At 49.1% G+C, this 23,839-nt stretch overlaps 1 protein-coding gene and 1 long non-coding RNA gene across 3 annotated transcripts; one reads left to right on the forward strand and one right to left on the reverse strand.

Annotated features, from left to right (window-relative positions):
• Positions 1 to 9,675: 9,675 nt before the first annotated feature.
• Positions 9,676 to 22,218, reverse strand: BOLA3 (bolA family member 3). Of its 2 annotated transcripts, XM_033175140.1 has the most exons (4): positions 22,050 to 22,218; positions 19,441 to 19,555; positions 16,556 to 16,644; positions 9,676 to 9,931 (listed from the first exon to the last, which is right to left on the reverse strand). In XM_033175140.1, exons 1-4 carry the CDS (start codon positions 22,101 to 22,103, stop codon positions 9,866 to 9,868), a joined length of 324 nt encoding a protein of 107 aa, XP_033031031.1. In that variant the 5' UTR covers positions 22,104 to 22,218; the 3' UTR covers positions 9,676 to 9,865. The 2 variants fall into 2 exon arrangements, with proteins under 2 accessions (XP_033031031.1, XP_033031032.1); XM_033175141.1 differs by lacking the exon at positions 16,556 to 16,644 and having other exon boundaries at positions 22,050 to 22,201.
• A 70-nt stretch (positions 22,219 to 22,288) lies between these two features.
• LOC117062042 lies at positions 22,289 to 23,805 on the forward strand. The gene is made up of 2 exons (XR_004428192.1): positions 22,289 to 22,750; positions 22,970 to 23,805. It is a non-coding gene; the product is annotated as an uncharacterized LOC117062042 (long non-coding RNA).
• Positions 23,806 to 23,839: the final 34 nt, after the last annotated feature.

The raw sequence follows: 23,839 nt of genomic DNA on the forward strand, positions 1-23,839 counted from the left end.
GGCTGGAGTGCAGTGGCCGGATCTCAGCTCACTGCAAGCTCCGCCTCCCGGGTTCACGCCATTCTCCTGCCTCAGCCTCCCGAGTAGCTGGGACTACAGGCGCCCGCCACCTCGCCCGGCTAGTTTTTTGTATTTTTTAGTAGAGACGGGGTTTCACCGTATTAGCCAGGAGGGTCTCGATCTCCTGACCTCGTGATCCGCCCGTCTCGGCCTCCCAAAGTGCTGGGATTACAGGCTTGAGCCACCGCGCCCGGCCTAGATTATTGTTTTCATCATGATTAACATATCATGTCTGTTTGATCCCATAGAACCAATTGAAATCTGGAGAAGTTTGGTCAGTTAACCTGTTGGTTTTTACATATGGCACCAACTGATCTCTGCCAGATTGACACAGTAGATCAGCTGTTTTAATGCTGAAGAGAGCAGCTTATATAAATACAGTGCACATCTATTAATGCTTCTCACTTTCGTAGTTCTGTTTCAGTCAGAGGTTTTGTGGCACAGGACCTGTATTCAGCTCACACTTCCCTAGGCTATGACTAGAATGCCTCGTGGCAGTAGCTACACTCATACACAGGCATTGATCTTAGATCTTTGTAGATTTTTAAATCATTGGCATCTTTTAGACCTAAATTTTATGTTTGCTGGAATTTTTTTTTTGAGACGGAGTCTTGCTCTGTTGCCCAGGCTGGAGTGCAATGGAGCATCTCTGCTCACTGCAAGCTCCACCTCCTGGGTTCACACCATTCTCCTGCCTCAGCCTCCTGCCTATTTGGGACTATAGGCGCCCCCACCACGCCCAGCTAATTTTTTGTATTTTTTTTGTTAGAGACGGGGTTTCACCGTGTTATCCAGCATGGTCTCAATCTCCTGACCTCGTGATCTGCCCGCCTCAGCCTCCCAAAGTGCTGGGATTACAGGTGTGAGCCACTGTACCCGGCCTGGAATTTTTTTAAAGCAGTAAATGTAAAGGCTAATTTTAGAAGATATTAATAATATGACTAACTTTAGCCAGAATAAAATAACTTGCCTTCTTTATAGAAATCTGGCCACGTAGGAATTTGCATTCTTAAAATTGGCACTGAAGCCAGAGGATGGATAGTGAAATTGGTCACATGCATGGACAGCCACCAAGTCCAGTGTTTAATGGTGCCCAGTGAAGAGGATTGAAGGACATACCAGAGAAGCAGCTGTAACTGGGTCAGAAGGAAAGTGACAGGCTGAGACTTAGTTTTAGGTAGAAAAAATGAGCTTCTGGTCTCTACATTATTGGCTCATTTCATAAACTCAAATCAGGGGATGAGAAGCTAGCAGAAGGGACTGACTCATGCTTGTTGATCTGGGTGACCTCTGTTTCAAGGTTCCAGCAGTGAGTTAGCTTACATTTTACAAGGTCTCCCAAAGTGAAACGTAGTGGTCTTTACTTAGTGACAGACTAATTTACAACTATGTAATTATTTTAAGTTTGTAATTAAAATTTATTCTGAATTATTGATGGCTTTACTGACATGACGTTGTTAAAGCCTCTCATCTTGCTGTTAAGTATTGTAGTGAGAAAATCAGCTGATCTGGAAACCATGTGGATTGGTTCTAATGAGCCATAAATGCTTCCCCTCTTCCTTCAGCACTAGTAGACTACTAGCTTTAGGCATTTAACCAAGTGAATTAGCGACAGCAAATATTAAAATCCAGCCATCCTATATCAGGTGATGAACTGATTTCCAGACTAACTACCCAAGAAAGCAAGTTAAACACTGTAATACAAAGCCTAAAACAGGGCAAGTTGGGGTTAGCTTTTAAAATGCCTACCTTGAAAAACATGTTATTCTGTGATTTTTTTTTTCTTTAAAGTTGTGGAAATTTGATTCAGAAAAATAGCTTAATAGGTTTGTATAGAGCACAGGAGAAGTGGTTGTGTGCATAAATGTATAATGATTATTTTAAGTGTGTGCTTCAGCAGTGAGAACCAACAGATGAAGGTATGTGATACTGACTAAACAGGTAAAAATATTTTCTAGTCTCAGTTCCTCTAGTCAATGCCTGAAGTATTAGAAAAAGTACTGAAACAATTCCCAAAGCATCAGGAATTTCCATTTCTACTGAAAGTATTGTTTGTTTTCTTCCAACAGTTCTGTTAAATAAAAGGAAAAGTCTCTGCTTGTTTATAAAGTTTTATTTAGAGATATATTTAATGTCACAGGTTAATGTGTGTAGAAACCTTCTTTAACCTTGCTTATAAATCTACCAAGCCTCACCTCAAACAACGTTCTCCTTAAACTTATCCTTTTTGTGCAAAGCTACTGCTTCCTGATGTCCATAATTCAAGGCAGTTTTGTTGTTGTTGTTGTTGTTGTTGTTGTTGGCTTGGTGTGATTCTGAAATGTGATTATTTAATGTTTGCCAAGATGTTTGGAATAGAGTAACTTTCAACTGATCAACTGATTGTGATTTTCTTCTTTTGTAGTTTTTGGTTTTAAAAATGCTTTCTGTCAAACCCATCTATAATTCCCCCAGAATATATTTATATGGACTAAGGCTTACCAAAAATAAGGAAAATCGGAGAAACTGCCACCGCCAGGAGGAGCCAAGGGGACATGATGACTAAATGTAATCTGGTTTCATGGAGGGGCTACCTAGAAAAAAGACATTAAAGAAAGACTAAAGAAACCTGAATAAAGTATGGGCTGTCGTTAATAATAGTGTAACAAATTCATTGTAAAAAATGCCCCATACTCAGGTAGGATGTGAATAATCAGGGAAACTGGATGTGGGACATATGGGAACTCCACTGTCTTCAGAATTTTTCTGTAAATATAGAACTGTTCTAAAACAATAAAGACTATTAAAAATAATAAAGACTATTAGGAAAAAAAAAAAAAAAGGCTGGGCTCATGCTTGTAATCCCAAGACTTTGGGAGGCCAAGGCAGGAAGATCACTTGAGGGCAGGAATTTGACCAGCCTGGGCAACATAGTAAGACCTCAACTCTACAAAAAAAAAAAAAAAAAGCCAGACATGGTAGTGCACACCTATACTCCCAGCTGCTTGGGAGGCTGAGGTGGGAGGATCAGCTGAGCCCCAGAAGTCAAGGTTGCAGTGAGTTGTGAATGCGCCACTGCACTTAAGCCTGAGTGACAGAGATCCTGTCTCAAAAAAAAAAAAAAAAAAAAAAAAGGCTGGGCACAGTGGCTCACACCTGTAATCCCAGCACTTTGGGAGGCCGAGGCAGGTGGATCACTTGAGGTCATGACTTTGAGAACAGCCTGACCAACATGGAGAAACCCCATCTCTACCAAAAATACAAAATTAGCTGGGCATGGTGGCTCATGGCTCATACCTGTAACCCTAGCTACTCGGGAGGCTGAAGCAGGAGAATCTCTTGAACCTGGGAGGCAGAGGTTGCAGTGAGCTGAGATCGCACCATTGCACTCCAGCCTGGACAACAAGAATGAAACTCCATCTCAAAAACAAAAACAAACAAACAAAAAAAAACAAAAACTGGCCAGGCACAGTGGCTCATGCCTGTAATCCCAGCACTTTGGGAGACTGAGGCAGCAGATCACCTGAGGTCAGGCGTTCGAGACCAGCCTGGCCAACATGGTGAACCGTCGTCTCTACTAAAAATGCAAAAATTAGCCGGGAGTGATGGCAGGCACCTGTAATCCCAGCTACTCGGGAGGCTGAGGTGGGAGATTTGCTTGAACCCAGCAGGCAGAGGGTACAGCAAGCCAAGATTGCACCACTGCGCTCCAGCTTGGGAGACAGAGCAAGACCCTATCTCAAAAAAATAAATTGCAAAAACCTTAAAGGCATTACTTGAACATCAGTTGTTTTACTCTTTTATGTGCTCATCTTTTGTGCCCCCAATGACTTGTTTTTATATCTTCTGGAGAGAGGCGGAAGTCTGTTGTTGCACTCACACTGCATTCCCTGGTGGCTGCTTTAACAGTTGGCTTTAGGCCAGGCACAGTGGTTCACGCCTGTAATCCCAGCACTTTGGGAGGCTGAGGTGGGTGGATTACCTTAGGTCAGGAGTTCGAAACCAGTCTGGCCAACATGGTGAAACCCCATCTCTACTAAAAAACACAAAAATTAGCTGGACTTGGTGGCAGGCATCTGTAATCCTAGCTACTTGGGAGGTTGAGACAGGAGAATCACTTGAACCCCAGAGGCAGAGGTTGCAGTGAGCAGAGATCATGCCACTGCATTCTAGCCTGGGAGACAAAGCAAGACTCCATCTCAAAAAAAAAAAAAAAAAAAAACCAAGTTGGCTTTAGTATAGACACTTCCGTTCGCAGTTTTGTTTGACCATAGTCACTATGATTATTTCTATGATTGCTTCTTTGTAGTCTTATTGTAAAAGAAAATAACCTGTCTGGCATCTTTTAGGTACACTCTCATCTGCCACTCTAAACACCTTTTCCTTACAGAAAAAATAAATTACACAAATGCTCTTTTAAATTCACAGCCACGGGGTATCTTACCAGGAGCTGAGAAATGAGGTCAGCTTCCTGGAATGAGGTGCCTAAGGGTAGAGATGACTCCTAGCATAGCCCGACCAGCATCATTAGCGCCAGTGCAGGTACAAATGTTGGCTGATTGAGCAGGGAGTGGAGAGGCGGTGGGAGTGCAAGAGTGCGCGCTCTACGGGTTGCGCTCCTTTAGGTGGCCCGAAGAAGGCAGCTGGAGCTCAGAAGCCACCGCCGGCGGACTTGAGCTGTGAGTGAGTGTCTTATTTAAAACGACATTTCAGAGTCGTGGCGAAGAAGCACGGACTAGGGCGCGCTTGCCGCTCTCCAACAACATCCGGACCCCGGCATTGAGGGCGTCGGAACCCCCTCCCGTCACTCCACCTCCACCTTCTCTGTGCTTCGGTGCACCCTGTGGATAGAGCCGGCCCGTGGGACCGCAGACTCGTGGGGCTGCTTTCTGTTGAGAGGATTAACAGACCACTGCCGGCTGCGGCCATTGTCCAGGACAGGCATCTTCTGCGCGCAAGCCACGTCGGGCCTGCCCGGGCTCTGGCTGCCTGGGAGTGCTCCCGCTGTTCACTCCGCGGAATTAGGGGTTGGGGGGCAATTCCCCGCAAATGGGTGAGGGGGTGGAGGCGAGCAGGTGAATTAATGGATGCGCAGTAGCCCCATCGAGGGAAAAGGAGCTGGACGGAGGGGAACTGCTGTGGGCAGGGCAGGCCTGGGGGGCTGGTAGGGGATAGAGAGTCCACCCGTCCGGTGACTTACCTGGTCTCTGTGCCTCCGCTCTCCCTTCGCCTCGCTAATGAGACTCTTAAACCTGGCAGGGACCCAGGAAGGGATATTTGTAATTATCCCAGGTGGTTCGAATTTACAGCCAGAATGGGAACCACTGTATCTTCTTTATTTCAGTGCCTGCTTTCTCTTAGCACGTTCTTGCCACAGCCCTTCATTCATGACCTTCTCAGTCCATTTGTTCAACTTTGGCCTCTCCAGTCCATTATCTCCGCACTTCCCGGTTTGGATTCCCAGGTCCATTTGTCCTGAGCGCTCCAGCAGCCATTGTCTGGTCGTGGACTGGCTCTCCGCGAGTCATTCACTCACCTTTCCCACTCTGGATTCCCAAGAAAGGGAATTGAAACCATTGGCTCCTAACCAGTCTGTGTCTGGGTGGGGCTTTGCAGCCTCAGGTCCCCTCTCAGGTTACTGGCCACCCTGTCCCCTATTCTGCTAGTTGGGTGGTCTAACCAGGGCTGAGGGGCACTACAGGAACCCAGGAATGAAATGTGCCCAGGGGAGGGCTGTGGAGCAGACGTTTCCCCTACACTGACTTGCCCAGTCAGCAGGCACCTCAGGGCACTTTGGGTTTTCCACTGGAAAACTGCACATTGTTTTTAAAAGGACACTGAGCTCAGAAGACCTCTCAGGTGAACCTAGCACTTTCCACAAGCAATACTTAAAAAGCTAGGAGGTGGCTGCGTCTGATGCAATGCTATACTCTAGCCACTGGGATTAAACACTTTCTTCTTTTCTAATCCATCAATTAAAAAGAAAACCTGTGATTCCTCTCCCAATTTTCCTTTTAATTTGGGGGAAAGAACAACTGGGTGGGGGGTGGGGTGGGGGGGATTACTTGTTTCCAGATTTAGAAGCATTTAGGGCATTACACATTTCACAAGCCTGAAGAGTTCCCTGGGGGCGGGGGCGGCGGGGGGGGGGGAGGTGAAGCAGAAGGAAGAGCCCAGTCTTCTGGTGTCCGGAGGTTCGTAGGCGGCTTGGCCCACAAAGCCACACTTACCTTTTCCTCCAGTCAAGAACATTTGCTGCTCTGTCCTAGCCCTTCTTCGAAGAATAGAACCCCCTTTTCTTTTGGTAACACCTCCTCTTTCCACTTCAAGCCGGAGTTCAGCTAGAGACTACAATTTTATACCAACCCGGACTCCACCTGGTTAGTCCAGGTGGCTCCGAATTCAAGATGAGCCAATCAGAGGCCTTCCTGGGAACCTGAAAGTTTGCTCTTCCAACAGGTTAGTACAGATGGCTCCTGATTCAAGATGAGCCCATCAGAGGCCCTCCTGGGAACTTAAAAAGAAAGTCTGCTCGTGCAGTGGTTTAGTCCAGGTGGCTCCTGATTCAAGATGAGCCAATCAGAAGCCCTCCTGGGAACTTGAAAAGAAAGTCTGCTCTTCCCATGGACTGAACAGGATCTCACTGTGTGCCATCCAGGCTGAGTGCAGTGACACAGTCACAGCTTACTGCAGCCTCAAACTCCTGGGCTCAAGTGATCCTCCTGCCTCAGCCTCCAGAGTTGCTAGGGCTACAGGTGCATGTCACCACAACTGGCTAATTTTTTTAATTTTTATTTTTTGTAGAAACAGTGTCTTGTTGCCCAGGCTGGTCTCAAACTCCTGGGCTCAAGCAATTCTCCCATCTCTGCCTCCCAAAGTGTTGGGATTACAGATGTGAGCCACCACATCTGGCTGGCCTGGACATTAAAATATATAAATTAAGAGCTACAGGCAGTCAAGTCACTACTGTATGGCAGATGCCAATCTAGAGTGAGAGATAATAAAGCTGATCTGCAGAGAAGAATGGACAGCAGATGAAGGGGAGACCCAGTGGCACTGGTGTTCCTGACTCCTAGCTGGACCTGTGTCCTTTCTGCAATTTGGCTCTTTTTCTTTTCTTTTCTTTTCTCTTCTTTCTTTTTGAGATGGAGTCTGGCTCTGTCATCCAGGCTGGAGTGTGGTAGCACGATCTTGGCTCACTGCAGCCTCTGCTTCCCAGGTTCGAGCGATTCTCCTGCCTCAGCCTCCTGAGTAGCTGGGACTACAGGCACATGCCACTATGCCTGGCTAATTTTTGCGTTTTGTTTTGTTTTGTTTTTTTAGTAGAGGCAGGGTTTCACCATGTTGGCCAGGCTGGTCTTGAACTCCTGACCTCAAGTGATCCACCCACCTCAGCCTCCCAAAGTGCTGGGATTACACACGTGTGCCGCTGCGACCAGCCTAAAGTTTGACTTTTCAACCTTTCTGTCAATAAATGAGAGGCCCCTGTGCTCCTTCAGTAATAAACAAATATATTCATTATCAATTGCTGCATAAAAATGTAACCCCAAACAGTGGCTTAAAACAACAAACACATATATGTATTTCACAGTTTCTCTTGGTCGGAAATTGGGGAGTGGCTCAGCTGAGTGGCTCTGGCTCAACCTGCAGTCAGGATGCCAGCTGGGGCTGTAATCTTCTGATGGCTTGACTGTGGCTGAAGGATCCACTTCCAAGGTGGCTCACCCACATGGCTCTTGTCCTGGTAGAAGGCATCATTCTGTGCTGGCTGTTGGCAGGCCCGTTTGTCTGGCTGTTGGTAAAAGGCCTCAGTTTCTCACCATATGGACCTCTCCGCAGGCTGCTTGAGTGTTCTCACAACATGGCTGCCTTCTCCCAGAGCAAACAATCCAAGGGAGAGAGCAAGGAGAAAGCCACTGTGCATTACATGATGTATTCTCTGAAACTGCAGGTCACTTTCACTTTATTCTGGGTTTTTTTTTTTTTTTTTTTTTTAGACAGAGTCTCACTCTGTCACCTAGGTTGGAGTGCAGTGGCATAATCTTGGCTCACTGCAATTTCTGCCTCCTGGGTTCAAGCGATTCTCCTGCCTCAGCCTCCTGAGTAGCTGGGATTACAGGTGCGTGCCGCCATGCCTGGCTAATTTTTGTATTTTTAGTAGAGATGGGGTTTCACCATGTTGGTCAAGCTGGTCTCGAACTCCTGACCTTGTGATCCGCACCCCCTCCCTCCTTGGCCTCCCAAAGTGCTGGGATTACAGGTGTGAGCCACCACACCTGGCCTATTCTGTTCTTTAGATCACTATGTTGAGCCCACTCTTAAGAGAAAGACAAATAGGTTCCACACAGGGAATCAGTGTGTCTAATTTTGAGGTTTCTCCATTCTCACCGACCACTGCCGTCCTGCTGGCCTCTGGGATTCCAAGCTTGGATGTTTCCTCACCATATCACCTGAAAGCCATCCCTGGGGTGTCTAGCTGTTTCAGAGGTGGCTCGGGCCTTCAGGCATAGTTCTGTTTTGTCCCATCCTTCTCAGCTCTGATACAACTGAGTGACTCTACTCCTTGTAAGGAAGGCAGTTCTCCCCTGGCAGGTACCAATCCCTCCCAACCCCACTGTGCAGACAGAAAATATTTTAAAATTACAAAACGGGGGCACAGTATATGAACAGAATATTTGAAATTTTTTTCTGCCCCCAAAAACCTGGGGCCCAAGGTTGTTATATCTTCATGTCCTCATTTTTTAGGGAGGTACCTTCAGAACCAATAGTGACCCCTAACTTCTCTGGTGGTCGGTTCCTTGAAAAGGAGTGTGAGAGAGGAGTGGATGGTCAACCTCCCACTGCCATGGTAACAGGGGTGCTGGCTGATGGGAGCAGAAAATAATTTAATGAAAGGGTGTGGGGGCAGTCACAAGATGTCTGGGAACACTGGCGGGCCAGCTGCTGAAAACAGGGACAAGGAAGGCTCCGTGGCTGGAGCCCAAACCACGCTGCAGACCCAGACACCGCAACCACCACCACAGACTCCAGAGATAGCAGCTTATAGTACTCCATCGGCTGCCACCACCACCATCCAGAACACCAGATGTTGTAGCCATGGCTGCAGCAGGAATGGATGTCCCACTGTCCCTGCTCCTCAGTGTCACTTGCTCCCAAGTTCAGGGCAGGTCCATCTGATTGGCTGAGTCTGGAACGTCTGCCTGTGCCTCAGCTGTGAGGGAGGCAGGGAAAGCAAGCCTTTTCAGCTTCTGTCGTGGGAGGTGGGCTCTGCCTCCTACCAAGAATCAAGGGGTGGAGGATCTTCGGACACAGGAAAAGAACCGGGATCCTGGCACCCCCAAATCCCCAGAGTCCATTTCAGAGCATAAGAAATTGAGGGTCCCAGATCATTCACGTAAGAAGTTTAGAGGGGGAAGAAAAGAATGATAAAAGAAAAGAACAGCAACAGGAAAGGATCTTTTCTTTGTTTCAGTAAGATGAAGAGGCCTCAGCAGTTTCGTGGGGGGAAGAAACAGGAAAACCTCTTCACAAGACAAAAAGGTAGCACTGCATTCTCTCTCTGTAGCAGCAGGACAGAACTGTCTAAAGACAAGACCCCTTTGGCCAAAGTAAAGGAATCTGAAACATTACTAATGACCCTTCAAAAGCTTCAGTTGTTTGTTTCCTTTAATTAACATCTAAATAGATTATACATCTTCTATAATTATAATATGGAAATGTATAGGAGCAAAATATATAAATTTTTTGGTGAATGCTTAGGGAAGAATGATGTTAGTCAAGTTCATTCAAGGTCTTAAGCAGCAGCATCTATGCAGCCAGGGCGTGGTCAGCGTTTGGGGACAGAGGTAAATATCCGCAATCCATGCATCTCTTTGATTTCTTCTTTTAGTGCCTAAGTAAGAAAAGAGCATCATCAGTTTTTGTGTATTTGACATTGGTTACAGTAATTCTCTGAGAGTATTTTTATACAGCTCTACATCTGAAGGAGACTTTGTGCTTTGTTTAAGCAATTTTTCCTTTTTTTGAAAAACAATTTTTTTAATCAGTAATATCTAACATGATTTAAAGATCCAAAAGTACAAAAAGGCATACAGGGAAGTCTCCCTCCTACACCTGTCCATCTCCCCAGTTTCCACCCCCATTCCCAAAAGAACTGTTGTTAGTTTCTTGTGTATCTTTTTTTTTTTTTTTTTTTGAGTCAGGGTCTCACCCTAGCGCCCAAATTGGAGTGCAGTGGTACAATATTGGCTTACTGCAACCTCCGCCTCCTGGGCTCAAACAATCCTCCTGCTTCAGCCTCCCTAGTAGCTGGGACTACAGGCACATGCCACCATGCCTGGCTAATTTTTTATTTTTTTGTAGAGACAGGGTCTCACTATATTGCCCAGGATGGTCCTGAACTCCTGGACTGGAGCAATCTGCCTGTCTTGGCTTCCCAAAGTGCTGGAATTACAAGCATGAGCCACTGTGCCTGGCCGGTTTCTTGTGTATCTTTACAGGGATTTAAAAATGCATATTCACCAGGCATATTCAAGCTAATATATTTCACCCCATGATCTTTTAAAACTCAAATGGTTAACATTTCAAACACATTACACCAAGCTTGTCCAACCCACGGCCCAGCCCATGACAGCTTTGAATGTGGCCTAATACAAATTCGTAAAATTTCATAAAACATTTTGAGATTAAAAAAAAATTTTTTTTAAAAGCTCATCAGCTATCATTAGTGTTAGTATATTTTATGTGTGGCCCAAGGAAGCCAAAGGATTGGACACCCCTGCTCTGCCCCTGCTCTACACTTTGCTCTTCCCCTAAACATCTACCTTGGAGATCTTTCTATGTTAGGCATGGATGGGCGTCCTGATTCTTTTTTGCATCAGCATAGTATTCCATTATATGAATGTATTATAACTTTTCAACCTGTCCCCTAGTGAACTTTTATGCTGCTTCCTGTATTTTGTTATTTCAAGCATCAAGCATTCTTTAAAATGAGCTGTTCTTTAAAATCATACCAATTAGCACAAATTCCCCAATGGTCAGAGCAAGAAATAAAGTTTCAAAGGAATTATGGGACTTGTTTTCAGGCTACAAATGGTGTCAGAGCCCAAATCTGAAGGAACCACCAGAGTCAAATAGATATCTGGCCCCTGTAGTGCTGGGAGAAAGAGAGGTTACAGAATCAGAGTGGCTTGGACCTCTCAAGTTTATAATCAGTACAGAGGAAAAGTAAGATCCTTTTATACTAGGCCAAAATCTGATGATCATAGTAGAGTGGACATTTTTCTTTTCCAGTCTGTTTAGTGAGCTCCTTCTCTTGGGGAATAATCCCTTTTCTACTTTATTGTACACTTCTGGTGGAACTACCAATTGGTCTGATATTGAGGTCATGATGTGCCACTGGCCCAGCCTATGACTGGACCGGGGTGGCACATGACCCAAATTGGGCCACTCAGAATCTCCCTTGGGATTTATGAGAGTGGAGCCTTGTGTCTTGGGCCAATATGCTATGATATCAATTGGAGGTGGCCATGGACCATGTTTCCCACCAAGGAGAGAAAGCCCATCTTTAGCATGAGAAAAGGAGACCAACACAGGGAAAGAAGTTGAAAGCTGAGAGGCTGAGAGAGAGAGAGAGAGAGAGAGAGAGAGAGAGAGAGAGAGGAATCTAGATATACCAGAAACCAGATAATTTTGTTACATGGGCCAAATAATTCCCTTTGTTTACTTATGCTAATTTTAACTTGGTCTCTGTCACTTACAATATAAAGAATCCTAATATATGTGGTCAGGTTTATAGATCCTTAGATACAATCTAGTCCTATCCCCGTATTTTATTTAAAAAAAAAAACAGAGTCTACTCCTTGCCAAAGTCGGCAAACAAGTGAGTAATGGAATCAGGATATGAAGCCAGGTATCCTGAGGTCCTGGCCACACCTGGTTTCCATCATGTTCCTGACTTGCCCTGATCCAGGAGCTCCTGTTGTGTTGGGGGACAATGAGCTGCCCCACTTGGCCTACACTGCACACCGTCCAACTCCACAATCAAGTGCAAGGCCCTCAACTCTGCAAACAGGCAGAAATGTCCCTGGAAAAAGGCTCCTATCACTGGGCGAAGGTCCCTGGGCCACTTGCTCTCTGCAGGCGTGGAATGCTCCCTAGAGACTGTGTCTGTGCCTGGGCCACAACCAGCCTCTCCTCCTTACGTCCACTTGGCTGGGTGAGGGCCCAGTCACACCTTCACGTGACTGACCCTGGACAGAGGAACCTTCTGGGCTTCACCTCCTCAGGCCCTGCACACTCCCCCTCCCTGATGCCTTCTCCCTGCATTCTGTGCAGTCCCTGAGGGCTTCCCAATACACACTACAGTCCCTTCTTACAGCCACACAGGGTCTTAGAGATCACCTCAGTCACTCCACAGTTAAGGAAACTGGGGCCCTGCTGGGGGAAGTGACTTGGCCGAAGTCCCATAGGTAATAAGAAGCAGCTTAGATAAACAATCTTAAGCACCTGCCATGCCCACAGCACTATAGCAGGTGCTAGGGACACAGAGGAAAAGGCATGGGAAAGTAATGAAAAAGGTAAGAGAAAGTAGCACAAGTCTAACACAAATGGATTGAATGAGGGCAGCAGTGGACTGCCAGACTCAAGCCAGCACAGCCCTGCTTCTGGTGTTCAAGGTAAGCTACTGCACTGGTGACTAGGGTGGACGCACAAGGGCCACACACAGGAGGCAGCCCTGGAGCTGGCCAGCCAGAAATGGAGCAGGCAAGAGCGACAGGGCATCTGGCCCAGGACAGAAAGTGAGGAGAGGTTGAGAAGCTCCCGTGATTCACTGAGGTAGGCACATGTCAGGGAGACTGAGGCAGATCACATGAAGCATGGTCAATCCCAGGCTAGGAAGACTGGACTGGATTCTGGGCAAGCAGGAGAGCCATGCAAAGGCTCTGAGCAGGGGAAAGACATTGGTGGAGGCGCCTTAGGGGAGGGCAATCCCCAAAGCTGGAAAGAGGCCAGAGGCGGGGAGACGGCAACAACTGTTTAGCAACTGCCTTCCACGTGGCAGGCACGACGCTGGGCACCTGTGGTCAATGCCTCATGCAATATTTGCCAATACGAGGCTCAGATCACACCTCTGTCCACCTCCAAAGGCAACTCAGTGCTCACCGCGACTACCTACTCTGCCCTTGCTGCCACCTCCCCAGGATGGCAGGAGGACAGGTAGGGAGGTGCTCCTGGTACAGAATTCTCAATATCTACGCCTCCTGGGGCTGGCCCACAGCAAATGCCCAGTGAGTATTTCCCAAGAGATGCACTGGGGCCTGGGAGAGGCCAAGGCCCCTGCAGCAGGGTCCCAGAGGAACAAGTCCACTCCTGAGGGTGCCGGTGGGGGGTGGGGGGGGCCCTCCAGGGAATCCCGCAGGGACCGTCTGATGGGAAGCTCAGGAGGGATGCCAGTATCGGATGGGTTGGGCGACATTTTCAGGCCTTTTGGACAGAAAATTCTGATTCTATAGCACCAGGATGAACATTACTACGCACAGGGTGAGTAGGCAAAATAGATGAGGCAAGCTTCACTCCGGCAGGACACCAGCCCCCCCACCCAAACAGCCTGGGCATGAGAGCATCTGGATGGGGCACCTACCCCACCCCCACCTCACTCCTGAAGAGACCAGCTGGCCCTGGGAATGGAATCCAGTTACTGCCTTGCCTTCCCCTTGATTCCAGGTCTCTGCCTTCTCTTAGGGCAGTGCCTGTCAGAATCCCATTCCCAACAGGTGTCCTGGCAGGGCAGCTCCAGGTCCCGGCTCAGACCCTGCCAGCCAACAGACTTGCTCCTAAAGATTTTCATTTTCATCATTCTCATGCGACTGCCAAAGCCAACATCCCCAAACTTAAATCATCTAAAATTGCCTATGACCAAGTCCATATATTTTAACACAAGTGTCAGCCCCCTAAGAATGTACTATGGCCAGGCTCAGGGGACTCCCTCATGTCAGCTGCCTGCAGACACCCAGTGTGGAGCTGCATGACACCCCAAGTCCTGAGCCAGAAGGGCTGTTCTGACTGGGAGTGGAGGAGAGGCCTCTAGAGTAACTCAGGATGCAGCTGCTCCAGGCGCAGTGGCTCACACCTGTAATCCCAACACTTAGGGAGGCCGAGGCAGGAAGATCGCCAAAGAGTTCAAGACCAGCCTGAGCAGCACAGTGGAACCTCATCTCTATATAAATATAAAAATGTATATTCTTAAGGCCGGGCATGGTGGCTCATGCCTGTAATCCCAGCACTTTGGGAGGCCGAGGCAGGTAGATCACCTGAAGTCAGGAGTTCGAGACCAGCCTGGTCAACATGGTGAAACCCTGTCTTTACTAAAAATACTAAAATTAGCCAGGCGTGGTGGTGGGCGCCTATAATCCCAGCTACTTGGGAGGCTGAGGCAGGAGAATTGCTTGAACCCAGGAGGCGGAGGTTACAGTGAGCCAAGATAGCGCCACTGCACTCTAGCCTGGGTGACAAAGTGAGACTCCGTGGGAATTAAAAAAAAAAAAAAAAAGTATAAATTTTTACAAGTGCCCCAATGTCAGGATGTGAGTTCTCCAAAACGGAGCGCCTTTGAGATACTACAATTTAATTTCTATGGGTAAGCCAATAAGAAAACATACGCCAACTCTCCTCACTGTCTGCAAACTCTCAAGAGATACTGACTGGGCTCCTTCCATGTGCCAGGTCCTTTGTTAAGTGTGGGGGACACAGCCCCGCCCTGCACTAAGCCTGCTTTCGAGGGGAAATGAAGGACAAGTGGCTGGGCTGTCTACTCAGGAAGTGTGAGGAGAGGCACATGTTGCTGTAGGGGACCAGAGGACACTTTAATCCCAAGACCGTGAGCTGACACTCCCCCAAACTGTAGGAATCACAGCCTTTCCCCACCCCAGACTGCTGCAGCTTCCTTCCAGTGTTGGAGATGAAATGATGGTGATGGCAGCCACATTTATGAAAGGCTTACTCTGTGTCGGGCACTGTTGTCAGTGCTCAGTGTGTACTTTATCACGAATCCTCACAGCAACGCTTTGAAGCAAGCACTGTTACTCTCAATTAGGAAACTGAGGCAAAGGGTAGGGTTGAAAAACTTGCTCAAGGTCACATGGCTAGAAAGTAGCAAAGCCCAGATTTGAAAGTGGCAAGTCCAATTGCAGAACCTGCTTCCTTAACCACTTGTAACTGTGGCTTCAGGCCAAGGGACACACTCAAATTACCAGCACCCGTGGGTCCAGTCGCACCAGGTGGCTTGTACAGAGATCTGAAAATAAAACCCAAAGTGCCACGGGTTGGGGATCATCTGGGTCAGCCAGGTCTTCCCTGTCTCGTCTTCTACCTTGATTCTGACCCCAGAGATCACATGGGGCTGGAAGAGTTTCCAGGAGGGCTCAGTGACTGGAGCACCCAGCAGACCACCAGCATGCCTTCGGGCTGTAGGGGTCACATCCACTGCAAAGGGCTAGGTTCCATGAGAAACACAAAGATGGATCCCAAAGGGCACTGGTCCACAAAGGGCTGACAGGTTGCAGGGTCAGACAGCAGGGATGTCAGTTTTCAGGACACAAACGGAAACCACCAACAGCCAAAATAGGGAGCCAGGGAGGGCGGGGGAAGGGCATTCATTCCCTGCTGGGGAGGGAGGAGAGGCAGCATTTGAGCTGAGTGGAGGACGGAAGGAAGGGCAACCCAGGCAGGAGGTCCATTCTGGGCAAATGCCCAGATAGAGAGAGACCAGCAGGCAGAGGCCGGCTGGGAGGGTGCACACAGAGAAGGGTGGGGGAAATGCGTGAACAGCAGTCTAGGACACCTGAACTTGATGCATGAGAGGCCACCGAACAGACGCTCATTACCAGTGCTGTGCTTTACAAAAATAACACTAGTTCACAATGGCAAGGCCTTCCAGAATGATGCCAAACACACCCAGTGAGGGGGCAAAGTCATAGGTACAGAAACAAGGGTCAAAGTTGTTATAAGTTCCAATTAAAATAAATATGGATAATATTTAAACTGAGCCTTAGGCTGGTTGACCATGATGTTCCAGAACCCAAATGTTCTGTCACTGGGTCTGGGCCAGCGGCAGCCATTCTCACTCACGCCATGCACCAACTGACCCATCTGTAAAGCGGTCCCAAAGAGAGTCCAAAAACCCCTCTTCAGATCTACAAAAACATGCATCTTTTAGCACTGTCTGTGTTTAGATATCCTCATCAATATGTGACAATAACAGTAAACATTAGTAGCATTATACAAGGACATACGAAATCACTATTGGGAGGCCTGGCTTCAATTTTGAATAAAATTCCTATTTGCCACAATGCAGATACTCCCAGATTCGATTTTTCTCAGGTCTTGAGTCCTGTTTCATGACTGTGGTACTGCATTATTCTTTCCTGCAACTGATAGCAAAAACCACCATCCCTGCTTGGCAGGCCCTTTTGGAGGCTGAAGGCCAGTGGCAAGGGGCACTGTTGCCTCTACTGACCTGATTAACCATCTGGTGCTGCTGGACAGTTCTCTTCTCCTTAAATTCTTCTGATTCAATTTTAATTTCATACATCGCCCCACAACCTCCTAAAATAAACACGATTCAAAAGCATTTCAATTATTAAGTCATGGCAGCCATGGTCCCATATGTCCTCAAAGTACTGTACAATCCAAAGGTCTGAATATTATCATTCAGCACAAAGGAAAGTTGCTAAGACCATTAGGAAAAGATCATGGCTTCCAATCTGACCACATGCTCCTCCTGACAGGTTGCCACAATCCAAAATGTGCTCTTCCTTTTGCGAGGCAGCTGCACCACCTGGGGTTATCACTTGTGGGCAGGAAAGATAAGGCATAAAGCATGGACAACCTAGGGAGTGTACAGTGTTTCCTTTTACTAGTCCAGTAAACACCACCGAAGAGGATGAGAAGGATGGAATTTCAGTGTTCCACCTTCCAAAGGACCGAAGATCAGTATTTTTGAAGGGCAAAAATACACCACAATTTGGTTTGAAAACTGTGTAATACTATCCAAAGGAAAGAAAGAACCAGGGGAGCATGAGAGCCGGGGACACAGCAAACATGCTATGCATGGAGCTGCTCGTGGCTATCTCTAGCACTGCTGGGTCCACAGCACAGCATCCAGGGTTTCATCCTGGGTTTTGGGGTAGAACTTTTTGGTGAAGCCCTCGAGACAGACTTGGTGGACCATCCACCCTCTGCCTGAGCTTTCCTCCACCTGGTTGGAGAGCTGGTGCTGATGACTGATGATAAACACATAGCTCTAGCATGAAATAATACGGGCAAGAAAATGTCCCCTGCATGATTAACACAGCCAGGCCATTGTACGAGAGGTGCAATGTACTCAACAGGCTTTGTTCTGCTTCTTTTTTTTTTGAGATGGAGTCTTGCTCTGTCACTGAGGCTGGAGTGCAGTGGCACGATCTGGGCTCACTGCAAGCTGTGTCTCCTGGCTTCACGCCATTCTCCTGCCTCAGCCTCCTAAGTAGCTGGGATTACAGGCGCCCGCCACCATGCCCAGCTAAAATTTTTTTTGTATTTTTAGTAGAGACGGGGTTTCACCATGTTAGCCAAGATGGTCTCAATCTCCTGACCTCGTGATCTGCCTATCTCGGCCTCCCAAAGGACTGGGATTACAGGCGTGAGCCACCGTGCCTGGCCTGTTGTTTCTCTTATAATGTGCTCTAGGAGTCCAAGTTTTGGTTAAACCCAGGTTCTCAGCCTCAACTCCCCTTCTGCACTCTGTCCAGGACTGCGCAGAGCCAGAGCTGGATCAAGCTTTAACTCTGCCCTGGGCCTGGGGCAAGTTCAGGACCTGGTAACATCAAGGCCTCAGCATTGTTGCAAGACCCTGCAAAGCCCTCACCTGATGTACCATTCCAGCAGATTTTTTTTTTTTTTGAGACGGAGTTTTGCTCTTGTCACCCAGGCTGGAGTGCAGTGGTGCAATCTCAGCTCACTGCAACCTCTGCCTCCCGGGTTCAAGCGATTCTCCTACCTCAGCCTCCCAAGTAGCTGGGATTACAGGCGTCCGTCACCATGCCCGGCTAATTTTTTTTTTTGTATTTCTGTTGAGATGGGGTTTCACCATGTTGGCCAGGCTGGTCTCAAACTCCTGACCTCAGGTATCCACCTGCCTCAGCCTCCCAGAGTGCTGGGATTACAGACATGAGCCACTGTGCCCAGCCCCAGTAGATTTTTTTTTTTTTTCTGGAGACACAGTCTCACTCTGTCACCCAGGCTGAGTGCAGTGGCACAATCTTGGCTCATTGCAACCTCCGCCTCCCGGGTTCAAGCAAGTCTCCTGCCTCAGCCTCTTGAGTAGCTGGGACTACAGGCGTGCACCACCATGCCCGGTTAATTTTTGTATTTTTAGTAGAGATGGGGTTTCACCATGTTGGCCAGGCTGGTCTTGAACTCCTGACCTCGTGATCCACCTGCCTCAGCCTCCCAAAGTGCTGGGATTATAGGCGTGAGCCACTGCGCCCAAACCCCAGCAGATCTTTAGATCATTTTATTCCCTGTAGTTTCCAGAATAAAATCTACTTTCTAAACTTTCTCCCCAATCCTTGGAAATGTTATGTTCTCCGTAAAGTCAGTGAGCCCTTGTGGCAATGCTGAGTGGCAAAGGCTGCTTCTCGGTGTGGAGAGACTCAGGCTGATGCCTATCCAGCGGCCCGCGCCACGGGTCGTTCTGTGTGTATGTGTGGATAAAAGGCCTATCTTCCCCATCCTGTGGGTGCGGAAGTCGCTTCTCCAGCCTGCTCCTAACACACTGCCAGCCTGAACTTCTAGGTGCCAGTGGCCGCCTGAGAAGGACAGAGCTTGGCTGGGGCTGGTAACTGGCCTTAGGACAGAGTCTCCCCCGAGTCGTGGTTCTGGTTCCAGTTCCATTGTCTCTTCCCTATGAGGAACTGGGCAGTTCCTTTAGCCTCTCTGGGCTCGTTTCTTCTTGGGGAAAGTAAGGCAGCTGAAGAAAACCTTTCTGGGGTCCACTCCAGCTCTGATATCCTAGGGTGTCAGAAGAATGGGGGAAAATTAAAGCAAAACCTATTCAAAGTCAAATGACAAACTGTGGACCTGAGCTCTGGGGTGACAGAGAGGGACCTTGTCCGAGCTGAGCCAGGCTGGCAACCTTGAGTCCTCCCAACTGCGCCTTGTCCTCAGTTTCCCTCTGATGTTTCTGAATCCTGACTGCCATCCCATGAGGTGGGGGCAGCCGAGCTCCATCTGTCCAGCAGCAACACATCTTGAGAAGCCGCTCACCAGCAGCAAGCCCCCTCCTCCAAGCCCCTGACCCTCTGTCCTTCCAAAGGGCAAAATCTTATCAAAGTGCCGTGGGAAGAATGAGAGAAACTTTACCTGAAATGTCAGTGACTTTTATAGCTGTAGCTCGTGGAAACTTTTCTTTGAGAATTTGGGTCACTCTGAGCTCCCCCTCAGTCTGGGTGGCAAACATCCGATGGTGAAGTGGAAGCTGCCACAGAACAGAGAGGAAGGTCAGGGCAAAGGAAGATGCTGCTGCCCTGAGCTGGGCCACTGTGCAGGCCTGTCTCACATTCCCCTGCAAGGCAGGCCCCTGAGCCCTCGCCAGCATAGCCATGGGTTATGTCAGAGGGGCTCTGTGGTATCAGGAGTCCATGTAAGTGCCCCGGAACACAGAATAAACTTTTATTGGTGGGGAGAGGATGATTGTTAATAACTCAATTTGACTCCAGAGACAAGAGGCCCCAAACCTAATTCAAGAGATGTTTGATTCCTCATGATAATGTCGTGTAACACTATTATGCTGATAGTTTTATAGGTAAGGAAACTGAGGCACACAGTAATGTGCCCAAGGTAGAATTTGTTAAAAAGAGCGAGAAAAGCTGGACAACCTGCCTCAGATCCATACCACTAGGTCATTCAGCATCTACTGCCCTGGATGGTGGGGCCAAATTCCACACTCCCATCACCTTTAGGCCTGATTAACATGTCTCGCCCTCCCCAGTGGGATGTGACCTCACAGCCCACTGCTCAGTTAGCCATCTATTCTTCATCATGCACTCCTCACTGGGGAGCAAAGTCAGAATTCCATTAAAGAACCTGAAGAAGGAACATCTGTAGGTTGTTTACCACTGGCAACAACACCCCTTCCCCAATGGCTACCATGGGGAACCTGTGGTTGTGTATTTTTTGGAGACAGAGTTTTGCTCTGTTACCCAGGCTGGAGTGCAGTGGCACGATCCCGGCTCACTGCAAACCTCCACCTCCCGGGTTCAAGTGATTTTCCTGCCCCAGCCTCCTGAGTAGCTGGGATTCCAGGCACCCACCATCACGCTAGGCAAATTTTTGAATTTTTAACACAGACAAGGTTTCACCATGTTGGCCTGGCTGGTCTCGAACCCCTGACCTCAGGTGATCCACCCACTTCAACCTCCCAAAATGCTAGGATTACAGGCGTGAGCCACCGCGCCTGGCCAGGGGAGCCCGTGTTTCTGATGGAACACATCTCAACATTTAGTAGTGAAGGAGCAGAAAAGCAGGTCGGCAGTCACTTGGCTGGGCTGAGTGCATGCTGAAAAGGCAGACTGGGAATGGAGTGTGGCAGGCCTTGAAGGCCAGGCTAAAGATTGTGGACTGTATCAGACAGGAGATGGGACTCCAGGTGATGGAACCCAGTCTCATGGTACCAAAGTAACCTGCAGGAAACAGTGCCTTCAGGAGCGAGTCAGGAGAGATGCCCAAGTAAGAGGCATTACAATGACGGACGCACCGGGCACTGGTCCCTGACTAGACTTGGATGACAGGTTGGAGGACACCAGGGCCGTTCATGGGTGCTGGTGCTGAAGGTCCCACCCCTCTACCCCTCAGTCCTTCCTGATAGCTCAGAGCAGGGTCTTGTGTCACAGAATCTCAGAGCACCACTCCTTTAAAATGAGCTGTGCACTGGCTCTCTCACCACTGGTCTTATAGGCCAGAAATGAGTCCGGCAGCATCCCAGAGCTGACCCCAGGGCAGGCCCTCAGAGGCACTTGGTGCTGGATGAATGAATGAGCAGGGGAAGAACTATTCAATTAGGGACAGAAACGCAGGACGGGAGAAAGGCCCAGAGTGTGACTGTCTGTATGGAGGGACAGAAACTTGATGTTCAGAGGCTGGGCAGGATTGCTGGGAGTGAGGGTGGGATGGAGCTGCTTCTGGGGGCACAATCTTGGGGGTAAAGGCGGAGAGTAACCAGATGGCAGGCAGAATACTAAGAGGTGAGAGTGGTGAGCGTTGCAGAATCCTTGGGAGAAGCCTTTTATCTTAGCGGATCTGCGGGCAGCGGCCTTTAGTGGAACAATCAACTGACATCCCCAGATGATCACTGTCCACGCTAAAAGTCACCGCAGTGGAAGAACTTCTTTTCATGCACAGGGGAAGCAGGTTCAGAAACAGGGGAGAAGGAAAATGAAAGGAAAGAGAAAGAAGGGTATGAGCTGAAGCAAAGGATGGATCAGAAAGGGGGAGAGATTAGGAGAGCGCGTGGGAAGTGCCCCCTGCTTGGGTTCTGCTCCGGTAGTGTGGGATTTGGAGGAGGATCAAGGTCAGAGGCCCAGTCGACCTTCCCAAGGCCCCGGCCCCGCTGCAGTCCCCCGCACCCACGCCTTGACTCTGGGGCTATGACTCCTCTCTTCTGCTCCGTAAATCAATCCTTTGCCCGCTGTATTATGACTGTTCATGTGTTCGTCCGCCTGACCTTCAACCTCCACCCAACTCGGGAGCTCCCCCAGAGCGCGCCGGAGCTTGAAATTTCGAATGCCGTTATCGCTGAGTGAATGAATGAATGAAAGAATGAATGAATGAGAGAAAGGAAGAGGAGCCCCCCCATTGCAGGTGCTGCGCGCGCCCTCCGGGAGCCGGTCCTCAAGCCCGGACAGCTGCCGGACCCGCGGTCCCTCCGCAGCTCCCGTCCCGGGGAGAGCAGCCCCGACCTTGCCCGCGCTCACCCCGCGGATCCCGCGAAGCAGAGGCGCTGCCGCGGCCGGGCTCCATGCCGCCATGCCCGGCCGACGCGACCCGCCGCCCGAGGTCACTGTATGCCCGAAAGACGCGGAGCAGGGAACCGAGAGCCGCCGCCTTGGGAGAGGCCGCCCCCTGCCGCCCGGAGGCCATCAGCCTCCCGGCCCCGCCCCAGTCCTCAAGGCCCCGCCCCGGAGGCCTCCTGTCGGCTGGCTCCGCCCCCAGAGGCTCCCGGCCGCCTCCCCGCTCCACCCAGGCCTCCCCTGGCCCTGGCTGACTCGCCACCCCCGACACTGCAGCGCCTGCCGGCCTCGGGGCCCTGCCCTCTGCCTTCGCTCGCGCCGCGCTCCTTCAGCCTCCCCAGGGCCTGTTTCACGGATAGGGTCCCCTTGCCCGCGTGAATATCTTCCTCCTCAGCTCGGAAACACTCCAAGGTCTCAGCGCCCGATACTGGCCTTCCCTCATCCGAATACCCCTCGTGCCCCGATGTACTTTTCCATTCCCACTCCACACGCTGGCAGCCTAGCTTCTAAGCTGAGGAGCTTGGCCATCGCTCCAGGTGCGGGGACTCGTGGAAGGATTTGATTCGCGGTTTAGAAAGATCGCTCTGCTCCTGTGAGAAGGAGGGCGTGTAGGGGCTGCAACCAGAGACACAGTCAGAAGCTCCGAGGCTACAGAGATGGTCCAGGTGAGCATGGAGGGGCCTAACTAAACCAGTGGCGGGAGGGATGGAAGAATGAACTGAGACACTTGGGAGGTGAATGGAATCCAGCGATTGCATGTGGGGTGAGGGTGGGAAAGGTATCTGAGATGACTCCCGTTTCTGGCTTGGACAATGACTTGGATGGAGGGTTAGGTGGGAGCTGAGTAGAGTCCACGAACAGTTTTTAATTTGCCTGAGTTTAAGGTGCCACAGGACACAGCCTAACAGAGGCCCAGGTTGGAGCCATGGACCATGGAGTCATGAGAATGGAAGGGAAGCTGACGCCATGTGGGATGGGGTAGAACTGTCCGCAAATTCATCCCGCCTCTGGAGTCTTCAGACCAGTCAAAGCCGAAACTGAACGCAAGCCTCTCCTCTCTATAGCTGTTACTTGTTTGCAGCACGTGGTCAGGTGGCACCCTGCAGGATTTATCAGCTTTTTGCCAACATTCTGGCCTATGCAATCAATACGTCCCTTCAGCGTTGCACTTGGATGGATTGGACCTACAGTTGTTCTATATGGATATTATCTAAATTATTTATTACAGTATCAGCTGACTCCTATGTTCTGGCCTTCAGAATTTCTCCTTTGGATCAATTACTAGCCTGTCTTCCATTTTCTGCTTCATTCCTTTAAAATGTTTAGAGATGATATGCTAACTTCTAAGTTTTCTTCATTGCGGTCAATGATGCAATTTAAATTGTCAAAAGATTTTTTTTCTCAAGCAGGGCAGTAGTGGTAAACCATTCCCTTGCTCTTCAGATAGCATGGTTTAGATGAGGCACACCCATCCCCAGCTCTAGGAATGGAAACAGGACCCAAGTCTGGCTAATCAGAGATTGGTTTAGGGTTGGCCCCAAGATTTGAGCCAGACCAATGAAAGTTGGTAGAGGGACTTTTCTGGAACTAAAGAAATGGATCCTGGCGGGGCATGGTGACTCATGCCTGTAATCCCAGCACTTTGGGAGGCCGAGGCAGGTGGATCATCTGAGGTCAGAAGTTCGAGACCAGCCTGACCAACATGGTGAAACCCCGTCTCTACTAAAAATACAAAATTAGCCGGGCGTGGTGGC

This window comes from Trachypithecus francoisi, unplaced genomic scaffold (assembly GCF_009764315.1).
Source record: "Trachypithecus francoisi isolate TF-2019V2 unplaced genomic scaffold, Tfra_2.0 Lachesis_group17, whole genome shotgun sequence".
Classification (NCBI taxonomy): domain Eukaryota; kingdom Metazoa; phylum Chordata; class Mammalia; order Primates; family Cercopithecidae; genus Trachypithecus; species Trachypithecus francoisi.

What these genes read in the sequence shown, in the direction of transcription:
- BOLA3 (XM_033175140.1), bottom strand. Translation starts at nt 22,103, where the DNA reads ATGGCGGCATGGAGCCCGGCCGCGGCAGCGCCTCTGCTTCGCGGGATC. An exon ending in AAAAGTCACTGACATTTCAG is followed by an intron (nt 16,645 to 19,440) that starts GTAAAGTTTCTC and finishes TGTTTATTTTAG; the next exon opens with GAGGTTGTGGGGCGATGTAT. An exon ending in AGCACCAGATGGTTAATCAG is followed by an intron (nt 9,932 to 16,555) that starts GTCAGTAGAGGC and finishes TTTCTTACTTAG; the next exon opens with GCACTAAAAGAAGAAATCAA.